The 14,027-nt window shown below is 48.5% G+C and overlaps 1 protein-coding gene across 1 annotated transcript; it reads right to left on the bottom strand.

Annotated features, from left to right (window-relative positions):
• Window positions 1-6,879: 6,879 nt before the first annotated feature.
• GFER (growth factor, augmenter of liver regeneration) lies at window positions 6,880-11,667 on the bottom strand (the record flags this gene model as incomplete). The annotated part of the gene is made up of 3 exons (XM_082292484.1): window positions 6,880-9,786; window positions 10,746-10,957; window positions 11,434-11,667. 3 exons carry the CDS (start codon window positions 11,665-11,667, stop codon window positions 9,624-9,626), a joined length of 609 nt encoding a protein of 202 aa, XP_082148610.1. The 3' UTR covers window positions 6,880-9,623.
• Window positions 11,668-14,027: the final 2,360 nt, after the last annotated feature.

Genomic DNA, 14,027 nt, shown 5'->3' with positions numbered 1-14,027 from the left:
GTTGGCAGGAGGGCGATGCCACGGCCCGGAGCGCGGGGAGGTCACCACGCTACTCAGCTCACCTCTGCTGTGGACACTGACCCCAAGATAAACACCCCTTCTGTGCCCAGACCCCCAGAAAGAGTGGCTGTCACCCTTTGGGGATCCTCAGAGGCCCTGCAGCCGGGAGGGCTCTCCCAGGGGCTGTGGAGAGAACAGAGGGGAAGGTTTGGCAGCTGCTCTTTGCTGTTGCACACCCACAGCTGGTGCAAGAAAAGGGAAGTGAAAGTGGATGGGGCTGACCTCTTGCTTCCCTCATGCATGGAAGGAGGCACCCAGAGCTACTTTGGGACGGGAAGAGGCCAAGCCCCATCTCTGCTCCCTCCCCGTGGACAGCAGGAAGGAGGAAAAAGAACCTTAGAGGGAAACCCTCGATTACTGCGGAGGGAGTTCCCCCCGCGGCTCCAGGACCATCTCCTGAGTTAGTTTTCACAGCGCCGCGATGCTGATCCCGGTTCCATAGATACCGATTCCATGACAACTCTGACATCATCCCTGCTTCGGACGGGAGCTGCAGGGAAAGGCGCAGGGAGGAGGAGCACGCACGCCCTGCTGGCAGGGGGCTGTGGGGCTGGGGGCTTCTCTCGGCCCCAGCACAGCTCTCGTCCCGCCCCACTGCCCCTGCAGCTCCATTCCCCATGCAGGGACCGTGTCACTGCCACAGCACACGGGGTACCTGTGCGCCAGGTGTGTTCCAGCCCTCACACACGATGCAGTCACCGGGTGAAGGATTCCTGTGTGCTGGGTCCTGTTTCCAGCTCCTTTTGGCCTTTTGCAGCTCTGTCAGTCTGTTCTTTCTGGCAGGTTGGGACCAGGATTTAACTGTTAAAGCTCATGATGATGCCATGCAGATTTTCTCAATTACAGGTGAGTCATCATCTCTCCAGGTCTATTTCTGACTCCCAGTAGGAAAAGCAGAATCCAGCCCTCCATTCCTCAATGTCACCAGCTCAGTAACCATCACATTTTACTAGGCAAAAATGAAATGGCCTCGAAGAGAACAGCGGGTTGGTCCCTCCTGCTTTCTGCTGGCAGGATGGCTCATGGAGCTGGCCAGGGATGGTACCCCAGTGCCAAGAGCATCATTGCCAGCTCATCCCTGAATTGCAGGTCAGGAACAAAGACCAAATTAACTTGAAGGGATTACCCGAGGTGGGATTTTCAATCAGCTTCAGCAGTTTAGAAGCAGCTGTTTCAGCATCCTCAAAAATCAGTTTCATGGTCTGGGAACAAACCACCCCAAATCCATCAGCCCAGAGTTCCACGTGATGGCAAGGGCTGCCTTGCTGCTCGAGGGTGGCCAGTGCCAGGGAGGCAGTGTGTTCCAGGGATACTGCACAGGGAATCAGCTGGACCTCTGGGGTCTGCTCCTGATTTTCCAATGACATTGGGAAAGACACTTCTTTCTCCCTCTTTCTAACATGTCTTGCCCAGCTCATCTGTCCCACCTGGAACAGGCATATTTTGGACAATGCAAAGCACAAGGGACCAGGACACTGCCTGAACTGAAATCCCTGCTCCTAAACTTGCCCTTTCTTTGGGGTTCATCCCCCCAACTTCTGCTGTGTGCAGTGTTTATATAATCGTTTCCCACATCATGGGGTGCCAGTTTTCTTCCCCTGGTACAGCTCAGATAAAGCACAGGAGGTATCTCCAGCCCACATACGAAGTGTCTTTCTGTCTCACTTCCTATTGCTGCAAATCAACGGCTACACAGAGCCAGCCAATAATGGGGAAGAATATTGTACCTTCCACATTTTCCCTATCAAATGGAGAACAGCAGCATTTGGAAATGGCACTTCTCAGAACATTTGTTCAGTTTGAACAAGTTTTGTCTGCATTTACCATTCCCACAGGATTTCAGGGACAGGAAACAAACAGAGCAGCACACACACAACTGCCCAAGATCTGTTCATGTTTTTATTTTACACGAGTTTAATTAAAGGTAGTGGGAAACCTGTATTCATTTTCTGCTTCTTCTAGTCATGCCAACTTCTTATCTTTTGTCTCTATCAGAAAAAAGCCATCAGGTTTTCTCAGGGCTAAGTGTGGAGACATGACAACCTGGAGGAAATAATATACGAGGCTTTCTCCTTCAAAACCTGTTCCAGTCAGCCCTACCCACTCAGCCAAGGGCTGGGATCAGGACACTTTAGGTACTGGAAGGGGCTCCAAGGCCTTCTCTTCTCCAGGTTGGGCACCCCCAGCTCTCCCAGCCTGGCTCCAGAGCAGAGGGGCTCCAGCCCCGTGATCAGTGACCTCCTCTGACCTTGCTCCAACAGATCCACATCTTCCTTGTGCGTGGGGCCCCAGAGCTGGACAGAGTGCTCCAGGTGGGAAAAGCAATGTGAAACCGCCTTGCTCTGGGAGCAGCTCCAGCAATGTGTGTTTGGAGTGAAGCAATTCCAACGTGCAGGACACAGCCTGGCGGCAGTGCCTGGCCTGAGGGAGCCAGACGGGCTCCAGACATGGATTCCAGCCACCGACTTCAGCAGCTCCCTGCAGTCTGACCCTGCCCTGGCATGGGCGTGGGTGGGAAAACAGCTTGTGCTTCACATTCCCTGGGCAGCAGGCTTGAAGCAACACTTTGACAGATGTTCATGTAGTTGTTGCTCTGAAATGCTTTGCTTGCCATTCATTAGAGCTCGGCTGATGCTGCTTTCAGCCATTAGGAAAATGAGAGTTGATGGGAATATTGAGAGGAGCTTAGAAGTCCATAGGGCCCAGTGGCAGAGTGAATGGGCTTCCTGATGAGCAATACCTTAGCCCACTATCACTAGAAAGCTCTTCATGCCTTCCACCCTAAGAGATCCAAAAACACCTGGAAAATCATTTATTAGCTGGTTGTTCATCCACTTGTGAAACGTTTCTCAGGTGGGATTCAGCACTTACTGTACACGGATAAACCCAGGATCAGTGTGCCAGAAAAAAATGTGGAAAACTTTACCAACTGAGATCACCGAGGGAAGATTGGGATAACAGAACTCAGTGAGCTGAGGTAGCATTGGTTTTGAACAGGGGAGTTGGTATCTCAGTGCTTGCATAAAACCCAAACTGAACCAAACCCCAAAGGGTTTCAAAACGCCTCTCAGTGGTGCAGCCGTGGCCTCAACGGCTCAGGAGGGAACTTGGTATCTGCTCCTCCAAATATTTCACAGCATGAAAAGTTTGGGGGTTTTGGCAAACCAGAATCTAATCTGATTCAGCCACTGCTCCCCACGTAGGGAGGAGCTTGAAAAAGGGGAATAAGGTCTCTTGCTGTTCCCCAAACTGGCCTGCTTAGGAACACACCAGCAAGTCCCATTGTGCTGGGGGTGTGCCAACCAACAGCTGACTTTGGTGCTTGTCACCTGCAGCTGTGGTACAGGTGAGCAGAGCTGACAGGGACAAGGACATGGGGCAGCTCAAACCATAGTGGATGTGAAGATCTTCCACAGCTCTCACTTGAGCTACATCAAGCTTTGCTGCCAAAATACACTGAAAATAAGAAAAGCTTTGTTTCTTGACTGAACACAGCCCTAACAGGTCCTCAGATTCATGAGCAGGATGGAACCCAATGGAAAAGAGATTTGTGAGATGGATGGAGATGAGGGATTTTATAACTATGAACGCTATCAGGCCCAGGCCTGTGCAGCACAAACACATTGAAACAGCCTCCCTGAAAGAGATTTTCATCTAAATAGGAAATACATGCAAAGGCTGCCCTAACAGCTATTTTTACCCCCCTTCTGCAGAAGTGGAAGTGTGGCTGCAGAAGACGAAGTGACTTACCTGGGGTCTAGCAGGAAGCTCATGAGTGAAAAAGAATGGAATTTTGATCTCTAGAGCCTCCAGCCACATGCTCTGGACATGTGGGCCTTGTCTTCTATACCTCAGATATCTTTTACCCCATCTAAGCAGCAGAACATGAGGCACAGTCACAGAATCCAATTTTTTAATGCACATGTGGATGGAAAAAGCAGGGAAAGCCCAGCTTTTCCTGACCATACTCAGAATTCACAAGGCAAGTCTCCATCCAGTACTGGAACCTGAGCTTAGAACTAAAGCTTAGTGTTCTGGGAACATGGAAGCTTTGAGGGGCTGCATGAAACAGCTGCCTAATGGGACAAACATTAAATTAACTCAGCTGTTTTCTTTCTCACTGATCTGCTAACCCAAAGCAAAGCTCCCATGAAACTCTGTGGGATTTCTTCCTACCTTTTCCCATGCAGAGCAAAGCAGGTGACAACAATGCCCAGGAACTTGGATCCCTTGGATCCTTCAGCAGTCCATGACTGCTGTGTATTGTTTCCTGTACCCACCTCTGGTCTGTGCAGGAGCCCTGTGTAAGAAAGTCAAGTTATAAAGTTATCCAGTGAAATTAATTCATGTTTTTTAATCTGTTAATAATAATAAAAAAAAGCCAGAAGATCTCCATATATGAACAGTTATGGGCTGAAGATCAGGTAGGAAATATGCTGGAAACAGCATCCAGAGTTTTATTCTGCTTCCAAGTGCAGATTTTAGCTGGAGGCAGAGGAATAACACATCCCTCGTTTAGATAATTATACAACAAGTTTGCACACTAGTTTGAAAAGTAACTGAAGGCACCAAAATCTCCTCTCAAAATCACAGGAAAGGGAGTAGGATGAGGTAAAATATTCGGTATCTGAAGCAGTCTGTTCCAGAGAACAGACAGAAAAGTCAACGAAATGCAAAGAAATACACGGAAATACGTGGAAATACATCCTCTGTTGCCCTCTACTGTTGGGCTGGTCAGATGTAAAGGGAATTTCCCCGGTAGCTCCCCGTGGGAAGCACATGGCAGCCACAAACAGAAGCCAAGGAGCATCACGGCAATGTGCTGTATGAGAGGGAAAACTGGGACCAGGAAAGGGCTTCTGGATTTGGAGTGCTCGGGAGGAAAACCATCACCCTGCACGAGCACAGCACGTGGAAGTGGAGGGCACCTTTCCGTGGGAAGCAAGGGCAGAACTGGGCAGGTCCCAGTGCCACCGTCGGGGTGCCAGCCCATGCCAGATGCTGAGCCCAGAGAAATGCCAGCAGAACTTTGCGGGCTGGATCAGCCACCCCTCAGCAGGACTGTCACATGCCAAGGAGATCACAACGGTTTCAAAGCTTGGCAAGCGCTGGTGTGGCTCATCAAGACTTGGGAGTTGACTTGGATGATCCCTGTGGGTCCCTTCCAGCTCAGGATATTCTGTGATTCTACTTGTGGGAATGTTAAGAGCAATTACAAAGATTCAGAACTGACAGCAAAATCAGGTCCATCTGAGTTGGGCTTTTTTTTACATGCATCAGCACAGAGAAGGGCACCAAACCCCATTTATCCTCAGCAAACCACCTCTGTTCCACAGTGTTGCAGAAGAGGCCAACTACCATCATCCCTCAGCTCCCTGCACTGTGATTAACACCTGAACTGAACGTTGGCCAGCCTGGAATCAGGATTTGGTGTTCATCTACACTTCCCTGTGGGACAGATCCAGAACAGTGCCCCAGCTGGTCCCAAGGCTGACCCTCATCCCCTTGGATTACATTTTAACTCATTTGTCTCCATGCCATTACCTGGAGTTTGCTTTCCTTGTTTTATTACTTTCCCTATTACACTACAAAATCAAGATCTGACTTCACATGACCTTGTTGGCTGTGCTAAATCCTGACTACACAAAATACTGAACAGCTCCTCTCCATCCTTCAGACAAAAACCCTGAGCAGCCATTCCAGGAATGAAACCCCAACAAAATCAGTGCTCACAGGGAGGGGAAAAAAAACCCTAAAAAATCCAAACTCTCCCCTCTCCAAGCCCATAAAACTCCAACAGGAAGAATCTCCCACACTGCCTGGAACAGGCTGAAGCAAAAGACAAAACGAGAAAACAAAGCAGCTCTTGGGAATTCTACTGTAAACAGGAGCCTGCGTACACCCAACGCACTGCAAAGGAACAGCTAATCCCTGGAAAAATGTCAAAGGCACAGGGCTGCTTCTGCCAACATCTGCAAGTCTGTCTGCCATCCATGGAGCAGATGATTCCCTCAGGGTTCCCTGCTCTTTGCATTTGGGGAGGGAATAAAAAAAAAAAAGGAAGGAAAAAAGTGAAGTACAGCTCGAATGCAAACCAGTCCATGAAAACAGTGAGGAATTTGGGAAGCTGCAAGGTAAGTCAGGTACCTGTCACACAGCAATGGCTCTTGAGCAAGGTCCCACAAGCTCCTTGGGCAGCACCTGCTCCTGGCTCTGCTCTTCCTCACAAGGGTTCCTTGTATGGAGAGGAAGCAGCTTCCCCGTTCCAGGAAATGGGATTACAAACACTGTCCTTCAGTGATGCCACCCTGCTCCAAATCAGCGAGAGCTGGGCTACTCCCAACTCTAATGCTGCCCCTCACGCTATCAGCAAATCAAAAAATCACTGGAATGCCATAAAAATTCCCACTGTTCCCCATATAAAAAAAAAGTCTGACCTGACAGGACGTGCTGTACAAATTCCTGCATTTTTGTAGGGCCAACAGAGAATTGCATCAATTCAACAGCACAACAGGAAAGGACCAGGAGCAGCCCCACCTTGTCTGATCAAGCAACACAGAATCACACAACCTTACCTGAGCCACCAAACTATAACATATATATATATATATATATATATATATATATATCTTGTTTTATATATATAACAGTAGAATCTTGGCATGCAGCATTTAGACCCACCAGCACAGCATGATCCCTTTTCCTAAGATCCCATGCAGTTGGAACCAGGAATGAACTTGGTTGCTGTATTATTTTTACATCAACAAGAAATATAATTTGAATACAGAGATTTTTAAAACTAGATTTAATCAAGTGCATTTAGTAGAGAATTCAGAGTTTTCTGTACATGAGTATGAATACCTCCAATGGAAATTCCTTACCCAAGACTAAGTCTCACGGTACAGATCAGCAGCAGAACAAATCCCCCCACTCCTCACGTGGTCAAGTCCACAGAGATGAGGCTACGCCTGAGAAACAACTAATCAGAGCTCTTCTGCCAAGCCAAAACCATGAGAGAACAGAGTGCAAGCACACATTTTATCAAATGGCCACTTGGCAAAGATAGAAACTGCCCTAAAAGCATCCTGGCAGCCCCAGCTGGTGGCCTCATTTCTAGGCAGCACTTGCTAAAGACACTGACTTCAGCTTGAAGGCTTTTCCCTACCACTGCCAGGACAGGACAGGCTTTTCCTCCTGCACTCCAACACCACCTCCCTGAACCACACAAAGTGACCAGAATGTGTTGGATACATCCTCACTTCCCTCTCTGCACTCAGGGAGTGGACACGTGTGGTGGGAGGTTCCCCATGTCCCTGCTGGTCCCTGAGCCCTGGCCAGCACATCCTGGGACTGGCACAGGGCACTGCAACTCCCCAGCCTGGTCCCCTGACAGTATGAAGGTGACAAGGGATGAGACAGATGTTTCATCAACCTGCTCATTTGCACTGAAGAAACTGAGGGAGAAATATCATCTGCTCCGTAGGCGAGGAAATTGTCACAGAGAACAGTTGAGGGCAGATTGGAATGGAAGAACACAAAATTCCTCCTTTAGCACAACCAAATCCACAGGGAAACGCCTGCCCACACCCCCAGTTGCTAAAAGTGTCCTGACAGAACTGACTCATTTGGGTCCTACTTGTAAAAAAGAAGGGCTGCAGCCCTTTTGTTGATCCTCTCTGCTCCAGTGGACCCCAATGGGCTTTGTTTTGGGGACTGAATCTATTACCAAAAGACAAAAGCCACGAGCTGGGATTTATGTGTCCTAAGAACCTCAACATGGCAATAGGGAAACTTTCTGAGCCTGAATGACACCTTCAGTCACACTCTTTATGCAGTACCTTTCATCAGTTCATTTGGGGTTGTGTTCAGAAATGTTACTACATAGAAAGTTCAGAAACCATTAGTCCATAGAAGTCTCATACTCATTTTACAGACCCGACTTGAAAGGACTTGCCTGTGCCACAAAATACTAAATTGTGTTTTCAAAGGTGTTACTGGCTCTCTAACCACTAAGCCCCACACACAGTGGTGTGAGGACCAAAGTCTCAGATAAGAGGTGCCGTTGCTCTAATTACAGCGGCATCATTAACATTTCCAGTCAAAACTTGCAAAAAACTCCAAGGGTAAATTCACAGGTGTGCTGTGGGGCATGAGATAAGGAAGCTCAATAAAACATGCAAGAAAACCTCAGCAGGAAACACGGAAGGAAAGAAAAAAAACCTGCTGTTGTCAGGGTTTGTGCAAACTTCTCCCAGCCAGGAGTGCAGGAAGGGATGAGATCACGACCTACGTGAAGAACTTGAAATGATTTTTGACTCTGTTTTGCAACTGTCTCCTTTTATAAAGAGATGTATTAGATGCATTGTGGTGTAAATGTATTTATAGTGCTACTTCCCTGGAATCTGAATTCACACTTAGGTATTCATAGAGGGATGCAGCTGAGCCAGGAAAACCCAGAGCCTGGGTTCTGCCCAGTTCCTACAGAGGGAACCAAACTGAGGGGCTCCTGTGTGTCCCTGTGCAATAAAAACTGGGCAAAGCTCACACCACAGTCCTCAGCAGGACTCAAACACTGCAGGGACCCTGTAAAGTCATTTTCTAGAGAGATTTTTAGCTTGGAACAACATCAGAATATCAACCAGGCCAGCAAGTACCAATCAGGAATTTCATCTCAGAAACAACCATATGCCAAACAAAGCTGAATATGCTTCATTACAAAAATTCTCCATCTCTTTTCACGACAAAGATTCACACCAGAAACAAAGAGGTGATTTGCTTTAAGAATAAGTAGTTCCATAGCATTTACCACCAAATCACTTCTGGATCTAAAGAAAATTACCAATCCATTTAAAATATTTGCATTTCATTTTTAAATATCATTTCAATATTTAAATGGATGCTTTGCTCCATTCCTCAGATGAGGAGTTTGTTTTGCCCTTCCCTTTCTGCAGTGTCCTCTGACGTGATAAGCTGCAACACAAAACCAAACTGAGAAATCTGGGGTCCATGATTTTAGCATTTAAATTAAATGTACCTGCCCTCAGGACTTTTATCAAAGGAATTGGATGCAAAAGTAACAACAAACGTTGGAGATCCTGGAAAGAGAAATCCAGGGGTACAGACTTGGCACAAAACCCAGCATGAGTTTTCTCCATGAGAAAAACAGAAATGAAAATTACAATTAATCAGATGCATTTTCTAAAACATCAGGGCAACGCCAGCAGAGAACACCACTGTGTTCAGGGAAAATGAATTCCACACACAAAAATAAGCAAATGCCCCCAAAATCAGGAAATGTCATAATGAAATGAGTTTGTCAGTGACTCAATCTCAGAGGTTTCTGGCAATTCCCATGTCAAATGTAAGGCCTCAACCCCTCAGGTAATACTTTACTGGTACTATTTATCAAAATATTACTGGGATAGGATTTTCAAATCTCCTTTTGGCATTGGTTCGCCTCTGAATCAGTCCCACACAAACAGAGTTATTGACTCCCACTGTCCCTGCAGCGACTCCACATGGATTGAACTGCTCTGCTGGATTCCCAGAGCAACCACTCCGGGTTAATCACAGCTCCCGTCCTTCCAGCCATCCCTCCAGCGCTCATCCACCCGGGAGCAGTCGAATTCTGGCTTCCCCAGCTTCCTGTTCACATCATTGTGGAGGAGACACAGCCACTGGGAGAAGTTACTCCTGGTGCTCGTATCGGGTTGGTTTGTCCGTAATCTGCAAACAGGAAAGGGGAAACAAATGTTATTTCTTCATAGTTACCAAATTCAATACCCAAAGCAAGCACAGAGTCCCAGAGAGTGCACAGGGAGATCAATAATTATCACCAGTTCTCTATATTGGCTGCAGGTTGGTTTCATTCACTTCCTGGTCTTGGCAACTGGAAAAGACACAGGAGTCAAAACTTATCTATGATAAAAAGCAAAACCACCAGTGTTCATCAAAACACTGAATTAAAATTGTAAAAAAAAGAATAAATTAAGAAATTGAGGAGGTATTTTTCCCAGTGATGCCTACTAAGTTAATAATTAGGTTTCAAACTTTTTTTGCCCGTTCAACTGGAAAATTATTTGCAACTTCTGAGAAAGACACTGAAAGCAGCAGAAAACTTTATCACAGAATCCTGGAATGGTTTGGGTCGGAATGGACTTTAAAGGTCACCTCATTCCAATCCCCTGGCATGGGCAGGGACACCTTCTATTGGATCAACCACCACAGCCCATTTCAGTCTTTGCATCCACTACTGAGAATGCCAATACAGGGCATTTTTGAGGGTAGAAGATCACTTGTCTCCTGAAAACCAAATTATTCTAAGTCCCAGTCTAATTCCACAACTGTTCACAAGCCCAGTTTGAACCAGAAAACTCTGAAATTGCCTCAGGTGGCCTTGGAGGCAGCACAGAACCCAACAGCATGACGACAGGTGTTTGTTTTTTGCATAACTGTATCTGCGATTGATGCAACAATGGAAGAAACCAGCTCAGGTAGCTACAAACCCCAACTGAAGGAAGAGTTCCTGATATGCAAACTAGCTGCTGCAGCCCAGCACTTCTGGCAAGCCCCTCCAGCACAAAAACCTGCTGAGGCCACTCACCTTTCCCTCAGATCTTCAAAAAACCCACTGAGGAAACCCACCTTTCTCCCACATCCTCAAAAAACCTGCTGAGGCCACTCACCTCTCCCTCAGGTCCTCTGCGCAGTGCTCACAGGGGTAGAACTTGGAGAAGAGGTTGATGAAGTCCCTCATGTCCTTCTGCTGTTCCCCGGAGGGCCGGTCGGGGTAGTAGGCGGCCATGGTGTGCAGCAAGGCCCAGCTGCTGCGGCCCAGCTGCTCGCTGTCCAAGGGACAGTCTGGAGGGGGCTCCTTCTCCTCCGCAACCGCCACATCCTGCAGTGGGACACAGGGGTGTGAGGGGACACCGGGGCTTGTTGGGGAAACAGCCCTTTTGCGCTGGGTGGGAAGGTGAGATGGAGGGAACAGGTGCTTCACATCTTTTCTGAGACGTGGCAGAATTCCTCTCACACCTTCTGAGGGGACACTGCAGAGCCCCCCTCGCACCTTCAATCGGAACATGACAAAGCCGCCCTCACACCCTCAGTGGGGACAAGGCGAAGGCCCTTTCACACCCTCAGGGGGGCCAATAGCAGAGCCCCTCGCACCAGGGAAGAAGACGGAGACCCCCTTCCCATTCCCACTGCGGGGAACCCTGTCCCCGGCTGCTTCACACCCTGAAGGGAATACGCAGCCTCATCCCACTTGAGGGGGCAGGATGGAGGACTGAGGGAGCTCTGCAGGGGCTGCGGATCGCCTGGCGTTCCAGGGGAGGCTCCCGCCGCCCGTCCCGCGGGAAAGCCGCGCCTCACCGCGCCGCCCGGGGCCGTCTGCTTCCTCTGCTCGCGGAGCCAGCTCTTGAAATCCGTGCAGGCTCGGCACGGCTTCTTGGGCGGCTCCCCCCCCGCGCCGTGCGGGACGGCGAAGGGGAAGGAGAAGGAGCCGCTGTCGGTACCCGGGAAGGGCGCAGAGCGCCGGCCCGAGCGACCCTCGCTGGGCGCCGCCATGTTGGCGCCGCGGTGCAGGACGGGCCGGGGCGGCGCCATTCCCGCCCGGGCGCTGTGAGGGCTGTTGGTCCCGCCACACACCAGGGTCCCACTTCTGGTGTGCTATTACCAAAAACCAGCAGCAAACTCTGTGTTTAAATACTGTGTGTGAGCAGAACAGGGAAGGGTTGCTTTACATGAGACTCCTGCCTGTGCTCCCTCGCGTTTCGCTTCACATCGCCCCTCGGGTATGATGGGTCTGTGCTCACCCTCAGGGTGGGCACAGGGATCCCCTCAGCGGGAGGCTGAAGGGGGTCTCCGTCTGTTTCCCCTCGGTGTGAGGAGGGTTCTGCCATGTTCCCTCGGAGGGTGTCAGAGCAGTTCCTCTCATATGATCCTCTCAAATGAGCACAAAAATACATATAAATATACATACACATGGGGTCTGGAGGATCTCTCTGATGAGCAGAGACTGCGGGAGCTGGGCCTGGTCAGTCTGGAGAAGGGAAGGCTGAGGGGGATCCCATCAATCCATACAAATCTCTCCCAGGGCTGTCAGAGGATGGTTCCAGACTCTGTTCAGTGACAGGATGAGGAGCAATGGCCAGAAATTAAAACACAGCAAGTTCCACCACAACATAAAGAAGAACTTCTTTCCATGATGGTGGCAGAACACTGGAACAGCTGCCCAGGGAGAGTGTGGAGTCTCCCTCTCTGGAGACATCCCAAACCCACCTGGATATGTTCCAGTGTCACCTGCTCCAGGTGACCCTGCCTGGGCAGGGGGCTGGACTGGATGATCTCTTCCAAACTCAACTATGCTGGGATTCTGCAATGTGTAGATACTGTGTGTGGCAGAGACCATGGAGCACAGCAGCTCTCCTTCGCGCCAGCAGTGCCGACAGGCACCTCAGTGTTCTCTCCAGCACAGTCATACAATCAACAGGGCGATTTTATGGACAAACAAATGGATAACTCCATTCAACCCATGCTCCTCTATTGCAACACGACCATATGGAGTTCTACGTGGTTTTAACACCTGTCACATGCTTGTAAATCTATCTTGAGGGAGGATTTTCCTCTTTCTGAGAGTGTTGGCATGTGTCACACCAAGGCAGGCACTGCCTCAGAGTGGCTGGGTTCCTCAGGGTGATGGAGAGCCAGACCTGTCCCCAGGGCCTTGGTCTTGAGTGGACATTTGGCATTTCTTTTATTCCCAGAGAGCCACAGGCTTGTGAGCACATGAGTGTGGTGACCCAGCTCCTGGGCAATGGTCCAGCCTGGCATCAGACTTTGGATCCTGCTCTTTCACCCCTTGGAAACATTAATTAGCTGCGGCCTTAAGAAATTATTAATGGAGGTCAGAGGGTGAAAATTTGGATAGTGGCACAGACTTGCTCTCATCCTCCTTTTTGGCTTGATTCTGTCATGCTCTTAAAGGTTTGAGAGCCACAAGATAAGTCTCCTACCGTGAACAATGTGAATATTGTATCCACTTCAACTTTTCTCCTGTTCATCACCTGTAGGTCAAGTGAAAAATATTATTATTTTGCTTAATGCAAACAAATGTATGTCCGGGATGGAGGTGGACCAAAATGTCACCTTATATAATTAACACAGTAAAATTAAGTGGTGTAAAATGTGTATTAGAAAAAGCATCAATTTAGAGAAAACCCTTAAAAACTTGCCCTCAAAAATATTTCAACACTTGGTGTGTTTCATGTGGAAATGGCTGAGCTGTCTCCTGCTCTGTGGAGCACTGAGCTGATGGTCTGGATCTCCATGTTGGGGTCTCTGTTTACCAGTGCTCCTTTATTTCTATTTATTTGCGATTTCATGGGAATGTTTCTTTGCTGATATTCGTGAGGGAGGGAGAAGACATGTGAGTAACTGGTAGGAACTGCTGGAATGGCTTTGTCTAAAGTTTTAGACAACTATAAATTTCACACACAAAGGAAAGATCAAGTAGGGACAGCAACATTTTTATGTCTGTTTTCCTTGCCCACCAATAAATGTTTTAACTGATGCTCATGAGCTCATTAATTTTTGTAAAACCAGGAAAAACGAGAATGAGATACCAAGGGAATTTCCTCCAGAGCTTTATTGTTTGGTCTTCAAGCAATTAAATAGTTGCCCAGATGTTTCCAAGTCACAGCAATCTCCTGGCTTGGCCGTTAGCAGACTGCTTCCTTGATAGTGATTTCATTTATGGAGTCCATTAAAACATCAGCATTTTTATTGAAAAGGAAAAAACTCATAGCCTGGAAGGAGGCTGTTGGTTCCAGAGATTTGTGCTCCACATTGCTCCCCTCATCCCTTTCCTGCTGGGCTGTAGGAGCAGAGCTGGCCCTTTAGGAAAATGTCCTCCCAGTTTTGTCCACTTGCCCTCAGGTCCAGCATCAGCTTGGATTTCAAAGTTT

This window comes from Coloeus monedula (assembly GCF_965178545.1).
Source record: "Coloeus monedula genome assembly, chromosome: 16".
Lineage (NCBI taxonomy): Eukaryota > Metazoa > Chordata > Aves > Passeriformes > Corvidae > Coloeus > Coloeus monedula.
This window is presented reverse-complemented; position numbering and strand designations above follow the sequence as displayed.